The sequence below is a fragment of the Manacus candei genome, unplaced genomic scaffold, assembly GCF_025592945.1.
Source record: "Manacus candei isolate 608988 ecotype Guabito, Panama unplaced genomic scaffold, ASM2559294v1 h1tg000139l, whole genome shotgun sequence".
Classification (NCBI taxonomy): domain Eukaryota; kingdom Metazoa; phylum Chordata; class Aves; order Passeriformes; family Pipridae; genus Manacus; species Manacus candei.
Window position 1 is genome coordinate 955,325 of NW_026138187.1, and position 15,224 is coordinate 970,548.

Sequence of the window (15,224 nt, forward strand, 5' to 3'; positions counted from 1 at the left end):
AGCTCCAAACCTCGCCCCCGGGGTTCCTGTGTCACCCTAGGGACCCGCACGGATCCAGTGCTCCGGGGGGTCCCACCGCTGCCCCCGGGGTCCCGCTCTGTCCCGCGGGCCCCGCTCGCTCCCGGAGCTCCCGTTCGGGTCCCGCCGCCCCGGGGGGTCCTTCCCGCCCCTCCCACCCCCGGCGCGCGCCCCCGCCCGGCCCCGCCCCTCGGCGCGCGCCCCCTCCCCTCCCTCCCTGCTCGCGCCGCGGCCCCGCCCCCCCCGTCCGCGCCAGAGGAGGGCGGGCCCTTTTTGTTCGCCCCTGACATTCCGCTGGTTCGCAGTGTCCTGCCGGCGGCGGAGCGGCGAGGTGGGGCCGCGCCGCTCACCCGCCCCCCACTCCCCTCCCGGCCCGCGCCATCCCCGCCCTGCTCCGCCTCGGCCGGTGGGGCGGGCGCTGACGGCGCCTCTCCCTCTTGTCTCGCCCGGTGTGTCCTCGGTGCCGCAGCGGCAGCAGCAGCGCCCGGCGGGTTAAATGATTGCAGCGCGGGGATGCTGGGGAGCAACCTCAAGAGCCTTCCCGACGTGGAGCTGGGCGAGGAGGAGCGCGGCTACCGGCGGGGCCCCGACGGCGGCGCCGTGATGCCGAAGCGGGCGAAGGCGGCGGCGGCGGCGGGGCCGCGGGGCGCGGAGCTGCGCGTCTTCAAGGCGAGCAGCGCGGAGGGGCGGCTGCCGGCCGGCTCCAACCTGCGCAAGCAGAAGTCGCTCACCAACCTCGCCTTCCTCACCGACGCCGAGAAGAAGCGGCAGCTCTACGAGCCCCGCTGGAGCGACGACATGGCCAAGGCGGCGGCGCCGGGGGCGGCGGCGGCGGGGGGCGGCGGGCGCGGCGGCCCCCGCGGGCGGGACGCGCCCGCCATGTCGCGGAGCCTGTCCCGCTCCGAGCACTCGCTGCTGTCGCCGCGCCCCGCCGGCCCCGCCAAGCCGCCCCCCGCCGGGAAGCCGAGCCGCATCCCCCGCGGGCCCTACGCCGAGGTGAAGCCCCTCAGCAAGGCCCCCGAGGCGGGCGGCGGAGGTGGCGGCGGCGGCAAATGCGACGACGAGCTGCTGGGCGGGAAGGGGCCGGCGGTGGCGGCGGGCACCGAGGAGAAGCCGTACCTGAAGGTGGACCCCGAGCTGGTGGTGACGGTGCTGGGCGACCTGGAGCAGCTGCTCTTCAGCCAGATGCTGGGTGAGTGCAGCCGTCGGCGTGGGAGGGGGGTGAGGGAGGCGGCGGCCGGAGCCGTCGGGGCTCCTGACGCCCCGAGGGGGACCCGCCAGTGGCCACCTCGGTGTCCTCAGCGAAGGGATGCTGAGGGGGAAGGACCCATCGGTCTCGGAGACCCCAGTCGGTCTTTGAATTACAGAATGGTTTGGATTGCAAGGGACCTCAGAGCTCATCTCGTTCCACCCTGCCGTTGCCAGGGACACCTTCCACTATCCCAGGTTGCTCCAAGCCCTGTCCAACCTGGCCTTGGACACTTCCAGGGATGGAGCAGCCAAGCTTCTCTGGGCAATCTGTGCCAGGGCCTCCCCACCCTCCCAGGGAAGAATTTCTTCCCAATACCCCATCTAATCCTGTCCTCTGTCAGTGTGAAGCCATTCCCCCTTGTCCTGTCACTCCATCCCTTGTCCAAGTCCTCTCCGGCTCTCTTGGAGCTCCTTTAGGCACTGGAAGGAGCTGTAAGGTCTCCCAGGAGCCTTCTCTTCTCCAGGCTGAACACCCCCAGCTCTCCCAGCCTGTCTTCATAGCAAGAGGGGCTCCAGCCCTTGGAGCATCTTCCAGGCATGCCAAGGGGGAAGGTGCTATCAGGGTCTGCACAGCCACCTCTTGCCTTGGCGGAATGGCAGTTCCTCCTCATGAGGAGCAGTGGCAGGTGGTGGTGGAGCTTGTCCTCCCCCACGTGTCTTGTCGGCTACCCCTTGTCTCGACACCCCCAAATACGATGGAGGTTGCCCGGCTGGGTGCCACAGCTGCTCCCCACCATCGGGGTGGGTCACCCCAGGGGTGACCTTGGGAGGCTGCAGGCGGAGGTGCCGTACGAAGGGTCTGTGCTGCTGCCGTGCTTTGGGCAGATCCAGAGCTCCTCTGAGGTCTGGGGCTCTGGCAGAGGAGGGTCCTCCAAGGATGCTGCTGCAGGGTTTGTGTGAGCTGGTTTCAGCCTGTGGCTGCCTATGCCTTGCTGTCCTGGCACGTTTGATCTCTCAGCTTGTTGGTTTCCATGAGAACAGCAAGCGCTGGCCATGCCCCTGACCTTGGGAGCACAGTGGGCTGCTGTGCTGGGTCTCGGTGGGGCTGAGCCCAGCCCTCACCTTTCCCTCATGGCTGTGTGCTGATCTCTAGTAACTGTGGCCACCTCGGGAGCCCTCTGCCTCCCCCTGGCACCCTCTCCTCCCTGCGTCCTGACCATCAGTGCCTGTGGGCTCAGCTGGACAAGGACCACGGCTCCCAAGAGCTCTGTTTGGTCTGGCAAACTGGGGTGAGAAGGTGGCAAAGGAGCCCTGCACAGCCATTGCGGTGCTCCTGGTGCCCAGCTGTAAAGCCCTGGTGGTTAGTGATGGGGGGAGCAGCAGTACAGGCAGGGCTGGTCTGTCCAGTCCCTTGATGTTGCCTGCCTGGGACCCCCAAGCCAAGAGCTTCTCTGGCACTTGAGCTGGCTTGAGATGCCTTCTTCTCACTGCATAGTGAATAGACTTTGGGAAGAAAGGAGAGAGATTTACTCCAGCTGGGGCTTGGGGCGGCGGTTTGGAGATGTGGAGTGAGCTGGAGGAAGTGCTGGAGCCAGGGACCTGTAAAGCTGCTCTTGCTGAGTCTGGTTCCCTGCAAACCCCTGAATGTTGCATGAGCCTTTGGGGTATCACAGCCCCTGCTCCAGCGCAGAGCTCTGGCACAGCAGGCACTGGCATGTGCTGACACACAGGCATGGAACCTCCCAGCCCATCGCCCTTGGCCCCCTGGCTGTGCCCAGCCATGGGAGCAGCAGTGGTGGTGGGCACCCTGCCCATTCCTTGCCTGGCAGGGTCTGTCCCAGCTGCTGGAGCATCCCAGGGCTTGCAACTGGGAAGCCACAGAGTGAGCTTGAGGCGTGGGCAGGCAGACCATGGGGATGAGCAGGTGGGACATGGGAGGTCAGCCTGGCTGCCCTGGTGGTTCCTCAGCTGGGCTCACAGACATCCATCCCTAGCCCTAATGCCATGGGAGCACCAGATGCCGTGGGAGCAGGGCAGGATTGCGGGAGGATTTGTCACTTACGGGACTGACAGATTGCCCCTCACTGGTGTTGGGATGCCTGGGAGAATCTCACTGTCCCCTCCTGTGACACTTTGCTCTTAGGTGGAGGTTTCCTCAGCACCCCCAAGAAAAATTCTTGCAGGACTGGCCTACATGGGAGTAACTCCTGGTTTGTGGCAGTTGCGGGAGTACCAGAGGTCCACAACAGGGACTTGTGCACATGCTGAGGAAGACTGTGGGTTGTGGAAGTGCCTCCAGCACCCACTTTGGTTTCTGGGCTGTTGCCTGTGTCAGTCAGGGCTGACCTTGACCTTTGGAGGTGTTGAACATCCATTTGGACTGCACTTACCACCTGAAGGCTTGGTTGGCTGGCCCGTGAGGACCAGACTCTGACAAATCTGTCTTCTGAATCTCCTGCTGAGGATTTGCCAAAACAGATAATTTTACAAGACTGCCAGGCTTCCTGCAGGGGGGACTGAGGGCTGTGTCCAGTGTTGGGTGGGGGCAGAGCCTGGGGTAGGCAGAGCAGGAGCTTCAGTCTGCTGAAACGTCACTTCCCTTTAGTGGGGCTGTACTTCCCACGTTCATGGAGTTGTGATGTTGAGTCACACCTACTTACCTAAAGCTGTGACAGCCCGTATGGTGGGGATGCCAACAGGAGCTTGGGGATGCAGAGAGAAGGGAGCAATGTGGCAGTGATGATGGCTACTCCATCACTTTGTATGTGCTGGTGGCACAACCGTGACTGAGGATGCCCGAGCATGGACGCATGCTGAGCCTCCAGTCCTGACCCCTTTGCTTTGTCTGATGCAATCCAGTAGGATGAAACCTTCTCTGGGGGCAATAGTACCTTCCACAATCTAACTTTTTCGGGGAGGGGTAGTTCCTGCAGTGTAGATAGACCCACAAGGAATGGGATCCCAGGAGAGTGGGCATCATGCCCTGTGTGGGCTGGTGAGGAGGGCCAGGAGAGGAGCTTTCTCCTGATGGCTAGAAGGTGCTTGGGAGGGAGGGAAGGAAGGTCTCTCTACTGTTTCCATCAATCCCTTTGGCAAGAGAAATGTCAGCCTGAGCTGTTTGGCCATGTCTACTGGAGGGCACCCTGTCCAGAGTGGCACAGGAAAACTCACAAGCTCGGTTTGTGCTGAGGAGAGAGAGACAGGAATTGCAGGGATTTCCAGCCTCGGCAGATCTACTTGTCCTTGAACTACTGACCTGTATTGAGAAGCCTATGCTGCCTCTGAGCTCCTGGCCTCACCAGCCAAGGTGGCTTCCAGAGACCTTCTGTGTCTTTAGTCTCCACACATGAGTTCTCATCTCCACCTCACGCTCCTCCTGCCAGAAGCACTCCACTACCAAGCCTCTCTTGGCCAAAAATACAGTTTGTTCAGTAGCAGCCAAGTGTTACCTCTCATTCAGTCACCACCACTGCCTCATCTGTTTGATGGCACCGAAGCCTTTGTAGCTGAACCGCGTTTAAAGCAGAGCAGCCTGCGCAAGCCAGGAGAGGTCACCAGGACGCAGCGACCACATGCGCTTTGTAGAGGCTATTTCCATCCTCCAAATTATACATTTCGCTTCAACCAAAGGCTGAGGCTTCTCATAAAAGCTGGCTGGCAGCTGGGGTTGCTAATTACACCAGCTCCCAACCACAGGATGAAGGGGGCGGAGGATGCGTGGCCGGCGTGGTGGCAGAGCTGGCTGTGCAGAGCTGGCCGTGCCCGTCTCTGTGTGCGATGGACAGGAGTGTGCAAGGGCACGTCCGGGCTGTGTGTGCGGTGCCCAGCGTGATGGGCACTTACCTAGAGCTCCCCAGAGCACCTCCGAGAGCCTGCAGCTGCTTTCTGCAGCTATTTCCTTGTCCATCTCCTGCTGGATGTAGTGCCTCTTAAGTGGCTGCTAATTCGCATCAGCGAATGAGAGGTCGGTGTTGCGTGGGCCGGAGCCCAGGCGGGCACACGTGATCCCGGGGGAGATGGTGTTCCCCGAAATGCTCGCTGCAGGAGTCTGCAGCCCTGCCAAACTCTGCAGGTGCAGCTATAACCCATCTCAGTCCTGCAGCCCTTGGGTGGGCCATGCCACCCTTCCCCAGGTGGCACAGCAGGGATGTCCTCGCTGGGCAGCACATGCCTGTGGGGACCTGGTACCCCTGTGGTGCCAACATGCAGGCAGGACAGCACCCAGCTGTGCTTGTACTGGTGCTGGCTGGGCAGGTGGGTGGTGGGGAGGAGAGCCAAGGGCTGGGACAGGCAGATGGGCTCCATGGCAGGCAGGAGCTTCACATCTCACTGTGGTCAGTTTAAAAAAATACCACAGCACAGGAAAGACACTTGGCTGGTGTCTGACACATCCTGCATGAGGATGTTCCCGACCCCGGTGAAGATGGTTACCAAGGTATTCCCTCTTGATACCCTCCCATCCTTGCTGGGAGGTGCATGGTGTGGGTTTAAAGGAGCACCTCTGCCCCACTGTGTTCCTCCCTCTGCCCCATGGTGTTCCTGACAGTTTAATTAAGCACTAATGGACCTGTGGCAGTGCTGTGCAGCAGTAGCCAGGCTCCCTGGCAGGAGACCATGTGGAGATCAGAGACCAAGTAGCTCTTCACAGTGATGGGAGTGGGTTATTGCCTCATAAAGCGCTGTAGCTGCCCTGGTACTGCCAGTGCTGTTCCTCTCTTATGACCCCTGTGTGACAGCGTCTGTGTGATGAGGTTGTTGGGATGGGGATTGATTTCCTTCTGCCCACAGAGCTGGACTCCTGACTTCGGGGTAGGGGTAAGGAGAAAGGGGAGAGGTACATGGTCATGTTGCTGCTTCCAACCTGCTCCCAGGAGCTGGCAGGGAGTAGTAGATATCTCCTCTCTCCAGCTGAGATGGCTGCAGTGACTGGAGAGGTCTGGAAATGTGACCTGAGGGTCCCAGAGCTTCTGCTGAAGCTGCTTGGGATGTGCCACATTCCCAGTGATTACAGCAGTGTGGAAAAAGGGCTGAGAAAAAAAATAAATCCAGACTTGTCTCTCAAAATTTCCCATGGAAAGAGAGCAGAACAAACACTTGAAGGCAAAGATATTTGGGGATGCACTGCTGAAATGAAATCCTCCCCAAAAAGCCTGAAAATCCCTGTTCAGATGGGGCTTTCCCAGTGACTGCCTGTATCTCGCCCCCAAATCCAACACTTGTCCCATAAGAAAATATGTAAATGAATGGAAAATTATATGCAATTCTGGAAGTGCTATTTGGGCTCTGTTGGTGGGAGGTTACCACAGTGGGACCTGGGCCATGTCTGCTCAAGACCTTGCGGTCCCCTCAGGGTGAGTGCTGAGGGCTCCTGGGATGGACCCAGCCCACCTGGTCCTGCCTGGTCCTGGTGTCTTGTGAGCTGGTGGCAGTTCTGGGTCCTTCTGGAGAGCCCCTTGCTCATGCCCCCTGTCCCCAAATTTGTGTATTTGGCTTCTCAGACTGTGACATATATCTCCATGCCCACAGCCCCCCCTCGTCACAAGTCCCCCCACCATCAATCACCCTGTTGTGTCTGTTTAGGTTCCCAGCTCCTGTGCATCTTCTCGTGGTGCCAGACAACAATGTCCCTGGTCACCCCTGCCCACAGTCCCTGCTGCCCACTCTCACTCGAGCATCTGAGGACAGCACTTGGCTGGTGCTTGTGTCCACTGCATGGGGGAGGATTCATTCCAACTCTGTGCAGAGCCAGAACCTGCACCCTCTGAGGTGTGCTACCTGTGAGTGATGCCAATGTCCACTGCCAGCCCGTCTGCCATGGCCAGTGTGTCCTCCTGGCTTCCCTGGCTCAGCCACGGTCCTGCCCGGTGGTGATTGGGTAGTTGCTATAGGATTGCAGTCTTGGGGTCAAGACCACCTGGCTCTCAGTGCCAGGTGGACTCACTGGCACATCCTCTGAATCGGTCACTTGTCTGGTCCAGAGTGTCTTTTGTGGCACTGTGTATGTGACATTTGGTGCCCTGCATGTGTAGTGGCAGTGGCGTCCTGGGCTCTGTGTGTGTGTTTTTGGTGTTCCTGGTACCAATGACAGTGATGTCCCTGGACAGTGTGTGTGTGTATGTGTGTGCAGTGTTCCTGGTACCGGTGTCAGCAGTGTCCTAGGGCCATGTGTGTTTGGTGTTCCTGGTGCTGGTGACAGCAGTGTCTCTGGGCTGTGTGTGTGTGGTGTTCCTGGTACCGGTGACAGTGGCAGTGGTGAAGCTGCCGAGCCTGGATCCACTCGCTGGGTGGAGCGGGGATGGCTCCGTCCTTCTGTGGCATCCGAGTCCTTGTCCTCTCCAGGCTTCGCACCTTGAGGGTGTCTCACGCAGAGCTGTGGGGATGCAGGAGGGCAGATACGGTGCTGTTCTGTATCCCCCACCCTGCAAAGTCACATCCTCCTCCAGGCACAGGAGGCAGCTCTCCCGAGGAGAGCCAGGGGAGGGGTTGCTGGTTCTCTGACTGGGAAGCGGTGAGCTTGGGAAGGCAGAGAATGTTCGAGGCTAGGAGCTCGGCCGGGAGGCTCAGCACTACCCCGTGGTGGGGTGGAGGGGCAGAAGGGGGAGTGGGGCTTTCCTACGCTGCTGCATTGCAGCGAGGAGCTGAGCGGGAGGTGAGCTGGGAAGGCAGGGATGCTTCAGCCGGGAAGCTGGAAAGGCAGGGGATGCTGCATTGCAGGGCTGAGATTAGAAGCTGTGCAAATGGAGATGTGCCTCTCAGGGTGGGTGTGATACTGAGGAGCAGTGCCCAGCGCCCGCCAATCTGCTGGTCCCTCCTCTAATCCATTTCTTCCACATTTTGTTTCACTCCAGCTTTTCTCTCGTTCCTTGTGCTCATATTTGTCTTGTTCAATTGAGGCAGTAATGTATTTTTTATTAATTCAGGAGAAGGGCTGAGATTCATCTCCCACTGGAAGGAGCTGCTGGAATCCACATAGGGAAGCTGACCAGAAGCTCAGCGCAGCTGGGCAGGACATTTTCCTTGATCCTAAGAGCAGCCTTGGATAAGGGAGGTGGTTCCAGAGCCTTGTGGTCCTGGCACAGGGGCCAGCGCAGCATGTGAGCTCCCTGGAGGGGGGACTTGGGCAGACCACGGGCACACACATGCCCCTGTGCTGCCCAGTGAAATGCAGGTGTGTCCTGCAGCTGGGACATGTGCCTCCACCTCCGTGAACATGTGAGCGTGCCAGTGCACTGGGAGCACGGGCTTTTCCACCTGGCGTAGGCATCGGTGGTGCTTACTCACTCCACATCCCTCCAGTGTCCTGTCAGCCTTGTCTCGTTCCTGAGCTCTCCTGCTCATCCAGAGGTGGGTGCTTTGCAGCCCTCCCCTGCCCACATACCTGTGAGGGTCTGGCCTCAAGCATCTCCCTGAAATTACAGAAGGAATTTATGGCAAATCCAGGAATCAGTATCTGAAGACGTAAAGGCAGGCCTGCTCTGCCTTTCCCTCAGGCTGGATCTTGCCCAGTGGGTAGGGAGGGGATGGTGAGCTGGCTAGGAGGGACCCAGGAGCTGCCTTTCAGTGAGGAACTGAAATTGAGGGTTTGAGCCCCGCTTACGAAGCCTCGGTTCCCTGGGCAGGTTGTGAGCCTGACTCACAGCCGCAGGTGACGCAGCGGGAGGGCTGGGCCCTGTGCCAGCTCCCTTGGCTCACCGGCCAGTCGGCTGCTTCGGCTGTGGGATGGGAACCTCTCTTGCTCGGTGAGCTGGAAGAATGGCTCATGGCTGAGATCCTTGTTGGAGCTGCTGGAGGTTGTGTCGTTTTCATGCAACTCTGGAAAATGGGCAGAGCTGTGCTATGGGTACTGTAGCCTGTGCTTTGTGGGCTGGAGGGGAAAATCACAGAACTATAGAAAGATTTGTGTTAAACCATTAAAGATCATCTTGTTTCAAACTCCCTCCATGGGCAGGGAGACCTTCCACTCTCCCAGGTTGCTCCAAGCCCCGTCCAGCATGGTCTTGAGCACTTCCAGGGATGGGGCAGCCACAGCTTCTCTGGGCAACCTGTGCCAGGGCTTTATCACCCTCACGGGGAAGAATTTCTTCCTAATCTCTAATCTAACCCTATTCCATTCAATATAATGCTGTTCCCCCTAACTGCAGCTTGGCAGAGGAGCAGTGCCATGCCTTTAGCACCAGGGAAAGGTGGAACCACCTTTATTTCTCATGCCAGCCCTGCTGGGTACCAGCCTGCGTGGTTGATATCTGGGGGTGCTGCATGTCCCACCTCTGTGCATCTTGTGCAGGGTTGTGTCACCAAGAGTGACAAAGCTGGCAGTGAGACCCTGCATCCAGAGAAGCTTCTTCAATAGCACCCAGTCCTGGCCAAACCCAGCCCTTACTGGCTCTACTGGGAGCCCAGACTGACTGAAGCTTTACATCTCTGTGCTTTGTCATGGTCCTGAAGCATCCCCAGGGCCGGCTCTGCCCCAGCCTGGCTCTCCTAGTTCCACGAGCTGCTGTGAAGCACACTCAGAGCTGCAGCGCAGGTACAGCTCTGTCGCAGGCTATTTTTAGCACGTGAGCTCTCGGCATCGCTGTGCGCTGAGAATAACTCACTGAGGAGACACCTCAAAATCACGTGGCCGCCCCCCATGTGCAGCATCGCCGTCGTCTCAGGCTTCCCACGTGTCAGCGTGGAGTCTGTCTTGGTCTTGTGCCAGCCCAGATCAACACAAAACCAGGCTTACCCCGGTGTTTTTTCTGGCCCGGGGGTTCAGCTGGTTTGGCATAGCAGGGCCGTGTGGCCCCATCCTCGGCAGGATCCACCTTTTGCGGGGAGCACAGTGGGGAGCAATTTGGGCTCCATAAAACCCACCCCACGGAGAGCAGCCCTTTTGTGGCCCAGCATGTGAGATGTGGGTGCTGGCAGGGAGGGATGTGCTTGGGGAGCACAGGAACCTGCTCTTCGGGCTGGAACCTGTGATGGTGAAACTCATCAGCTGAATGAACCCCTCGGGCTGGAAGCGTTAGGGCTGCCGGGGTATTTCCAGTTCACTTTATCTCTGGCTTGGTGTTATATTTCCAAGCAGATGCAAACAAGTGGAAGAAGAGATAGTGGCTAATTCATATTGATCCTTATGATGCGGGAGCTCACCGGGGTGAGCTGGGGCTGGCAGAAAACACGCTGTGGGCCATTGGATGGGGCCACTGCGTCCCTCCCTGGCCTGTTCCTGGTGTGGTGCCGCAGGGGACACGTTTGCAGCCTCGTGGATGCCTGCTCCCACATCCTGAGGTTTATCCCAGCTTTGGTGGTTCAGAGGCTGGAGGCAGCTTTGCCAGGGTGGGTACAGAGTCATGGGCTGACCCAGCAGTGGTGAAGCCAGGCAAGGCAGGGTTGTTTTTGCAGGCTCCAAGGTGGGGGCACTGCTTTGCGGGAGGAGGGGCAACTGGGTTCCCCCCATGTTGAAAGCATGAGGAAAGGCATTTGACAGATTGTGGCTGGGACCTGGGACTGTCCTGCTCTGGCAGGGCAGGACCTATGTGGAGCTTCATGTGCTGTGTCTGCCGCTGATGCAGGACCCCTGGCCACACAGCTGTGGCCCTTTGCAGCCTTTAGCCTCCAGACTGCCACTGCACCAAGGGAGTGATGAGGAGATGGCTCCAAGCTCCCAACAGGCAGAGCAGAAGCAAGGGAAATAATGAAATTCAACTTATTTCCATCCCAGAAAGGAGAATGGACAGATGATGTCCTGGAAATGTTGCTGCCATGAGCCTGGAGAAGCATGTGCTGAATCCCAAGGAGCTGGCCTCTCACAGCAGCTGAGCTTTGTGGGGATTGGTGTGGCTGCAGACCTAAGGGTGGGAGTAAATTGAGTCTGCCTGTGTTGGTGCTTGATGTGGGGCTTTCTGTCAGATCAGAGCAGTGCAGGGCTGCTGGAGGGAGGTGGCTGTGGGACATTGATGGGGACAGCCCCTGGGCTTCTCTCTGGTGCTGCTTCAGCCACTGGGCATGGTGGAAGGTGGCTGCCCTGCACTCCTGCCTCTCCTGGACACCAGGTTTGTTTAAAAGTGTAACAAAAACCCTTCCAGGTAGTTGGGGTCACCCTGGACATGCATTGCACCTCAAAGTGGACAACGAAGAGGGGTCCTGGGAGCAGAGGTACCAGTGCACAAGGGACCTGTTGGCTCCTCGCAGTGGTAGTTTCTCTCCCAAATAACACACATGTAGACTTGGCATGGGGTTAAAATCCTGCTTGGGCTCGAGAACGTGTTGTGTGATCACTGGCCAAGGGGAAGCACCGGCATTTGCCTGACTCCCAGCCGCAGACCTGAGTCTTCTCTGCCTCAGGCTGTGCGTAGCCTGGAGCTCACAGATCATCACTGCGTGGTCCTTTGTCAAATTCCATTTTGATGTCTCACCCCGGGTGGTTTGAGGCTGGATTTATCACTGTCTGGACCTCCTGTCTCCCAGTGTGGGGTGGTTAAATGCATCAAAAGCCAGCTGTGTCCTGACCCTGCAGGGAGGAGCAGCACCCAGAACCAACCCCAGGGCTCCTGCTCCTCGGCCCTGTGCTCTCAGTGACACAGGCACGGGGGATGGGACAGCGAGGGGCCCTGCCCTGCATGGTACCTCATCCTTCTCCCCAGGACTCATCCATGTTTCAGGGATGCAGGAGGGACAAAGCTGGTGTCCTTCAATACTCCAGACTGAGCACAGCAGCCATTTGGGGGCTGATTTACCAGCGGATCGAGACCCTCCCTCCTTACAGGCCGGAACATCTGGAGGAGGGCAGGCACTCCAGCAGCAGCACCTCCAGCCATCTCATTTCCATTTCCCTGAACCCTTTTAGCTGTGCTTTCATTGTACTGTGCCAAACAGCATCCCAGTGCTGCTGGAGCACTAATATCCATCATCTGGCTGCAGTCTGTAGAGCGCTCAGAAATTTGGTGCTATTTTCAGTGAAGTTTTCCAAGTTGAGCTTATTGGTTCATTGGCATCTGCTCCCAGATGTGGCTGGTTCCTGTGAGGGGAGGGGAACAGCCCTGCTCATAAAGCAGCATGGGGAATGAGTGAGGGAATCTCATCCTGGAGCCTGGGAGAAGCTTTTGGGGCTGTGCAGAGCAGGGCCTGGAGCTTGGGATTTTAAAACTGCTCCAAAACCCCTCTGCAAGCAGAATTTGCAGTGGGAGGTCGCCCGTCAGATATTAGTGGTGGGGAAAGTACAGTAACCTGAGGGCAGGATTCGATCTCAGCTCGCCTGCTGTTTGCACCACCAGGCACTTCCCACCCTGCTCACTTTCGAAAGGGAACAGCAGGTAATAAATTTTCTGGGGTGATTTCCTTGGCAAACGGTCATTGCGCTGAAATGGGTGAAACTCTTGGGATTCCTGCAAACCTCCCTGCCTGGAAGCGAGGTATGAGCGCTGGCAAAACGGAACACAAACCCTGAACTCCAAATCAAAAGTAAATTTACAAAGCAGCTTTTCCTGCCTTGCATTCCCAAGTGGAGCATGGTAATGCGTGCAGTGCTGCCTTTCAGACCTGGCTGCCCTGTGCTGCAGCGTTGACCGGCGGGGCGAAGCCGCGCTCCCTTTGCTCTGCTCCCCGTTTGTCCATCAGTACATTCCGGGGGCAGAGGGGCTGGTTTGTTTTGTGGCTGACATCCTCATTCCTTTTGTGGGAATAAAGCAAACTGTGTTTGGTTGAGATTCTCTACAGCTTCAAAGTCAAATCAAGTTCGGGTTGCCAGCTTCTTTTTGTATTGCGGGAGCTGCCTGTTTTCCATCCCAAACCATCCATGTTTTGCAGCTCAATAGCACATCCCAGACAATGGCTTTAGAAATCAGACGCCTGCATTTTGGACCCACAGTGCTGAGGCAATGCCAAGTGGTGCATAGGGTGCCAGAATTCATGCACATGGGGAGAGAGAAGGAAGAGGAAGAAAAACTTGCTCCAGTGGGATGTTTCCAAGGAGATCATGGTAATGATCTTCCATTTCCATATAGGTTTTCATCCACTGGCGGGGTGTGCTCGCTTGTAAGCTGACATTAAACATGTCCTGTGTGCAGAGTGCAGCAGCTGTCCTCAAAATGCACACTGTGGTGGGGAAGCTCTGGAGCAGCAGAGTGGGATCAGCCTGGGGTGGTAGTAACCCATATAAGACTACAGGGATGTTCAGGGATGCGAGAAGGGATATTAGGAAGAAATTCTTTCCTATCAGAGTGGTGAGGCCCAGGCACAGGTTGCCCAGGGAGAAGCTGTGGCTGCCCCATCCCTGGAAGTGTTCAGGGCCGGGTTGGATGGGTCTTGGAGCAACCTGGTCTAGTGGAAGGTGTTAGATCAAGATGGTTTTTCAGGTCCCTTCCAACCCAAACCATTCTATGATGTTTCTGTGTCACTGCCCCGCAGGGTATGGGAGCGACCTTGGCTCTGCGTAACGTCATCTGGGCACCTCTTAGTCCTCCCCCAAATCAATGTCATATGTGGGATGTGCCTCACATCAGCCAGTGTCCAGCTCAGAGCTGTGTTGTGGCCAGACATGCTCTGGCACTTGGCTCTCTGGAGCGAGAGCCCTGTCAGGAGCTGTGCAGGTCTCTGGGAGCAGGGTGTCCGATCAGTGCTGGAGTGGGCTGTGTCCTTGCCTCATTCATCCTTTTTTCCCCTGACTGCCATGCTGGAGGAGCTGTTTTAGGCCAAGGAGGATCTCAGGACTCTGAGGAGGGTCAGTGAGGCTGCGTCCACTGCTGGAGTGTGCAGGAGGTTGGTTAATATACGATATTCCCTTGTCCTTCCAAGTGCCTCACGCTTTCCAAGAGCAGGAAGGCGAGTCTGGAGCTCTGCTTCTCCCCTGTGCTGAGATGGGTTTGCAAAAGCTACAATTTCTTCTGCTTTTTTTTCTTCCCTCTTTTCCTGCCCCAGCATTTTTCCCTGATGAATTTTTAAACAAAAACATAGTGAGGAGAGAACAGGAGAGAGGGGAGAAAACTCAGGAGAGGACATGGGGAAAAAAGTCTGTTGTCTAAACCAGAGTGATTTCGAGTGGAAGTGAAAGTTTAGGCTGCGTTTTTAATTTGAAAATTCCCACTAATTTTAAGTCACTTTATTGACAGGAGAAAATACCTTTCCTAATGCTTTTTTAAATAAACCCCAGTTTTACCAGTAGAAGTGTTAGTAGTTATTTGAAAAATACAGTGGAATTATGGAAGTAAAAGGCAACTGCTGTGCTCTGTAATTCCCCCTGGCTGTGCCAGGGGTCGGTGCTCCCTGGAGATGGGGGCTGAGGCTGGAGGAGAGGGACAGATCCCCTGCAGATGCCTCTGGGTGTTTGTCCCTCTGTTCACAAGGGATCGCAGCCACGTGGTGGCTTTGCACGAGGACATATGTGGTTCCTTGCCTGTGGGTGCAGGGCAGGGAGCAGAGGCAGGACTTTGGCTGCAGTGGGTCAGAATTTGGTCCGAATTGGAGCCCTCCAGCTGGAGAACTGGCTGCTTAGCACTGGAGAAAGTGGAGGAGTCAAGAAGGAGCATGAGGATGGAGGGGGGGTGGAGGCAGGCGAGGGGGCTGGCTCCCAGTGCTGAGAGTCACCAGGGATTCACCCACATTCTACCATCAGGAGGGCTCGCCTTGCTCCATGAGCTGGGCTCTGACCTGGGCTCTGACGAAAGTCATCTGGAGAGTTTGGATTGCTGATGAAGTCGTGCTGTGTCCCACCAGCCGAGGCCAGAGCCGAGCGTTGGGACCAGCCGTTCCTGCTGCCCTCCCTTGGGCCGGACTGGTTTCCCAGGGCCATCACCTTGGCAGGTAGATTGAGTGTTATTGGAAAACCAGCTTAAATCCATCTCTGTCACATAGTGCAGAGCAAAGAGAGCTCCTTGCAGATCTCATTGTATGTCAGGCTGGAACAGAAAAAGAAACATTTTATGGTAATTTTTCAATGACTTTCCAAATTTTTTTTCTTGGTAAGCTGTCTGCAATCACTTACAGTGTTCCTGAAGGGATTAATTACTCACTGGAGCTCATTGTGCATATTTCAT

General features: G+C 57.4%; 1 protein-coding gene across 2 annotated transcripts in view; it reads left to right on the forward strand.

Annotated features, from left to right (window-relative positions):
* Positions 1–15,224, forward strand: part of NAV1 (neuron navigator 1) — a 75,409-nt gene that overhangs the window by 16,447 nt on the left and 43,738 nt on the right. For both annotated transcript variants that reach the window (XM_051771639.1, XM_051771640.1), the window contains one exon: positions 488–1,210. In XM_051771639.1, coding sequence (XP_051627599.1) covers positions 488–1,210 — 723 coding nt within the window. The remainder of the gene's footprint in view (positions 1–487; positions 1,211–15,224) is intronic.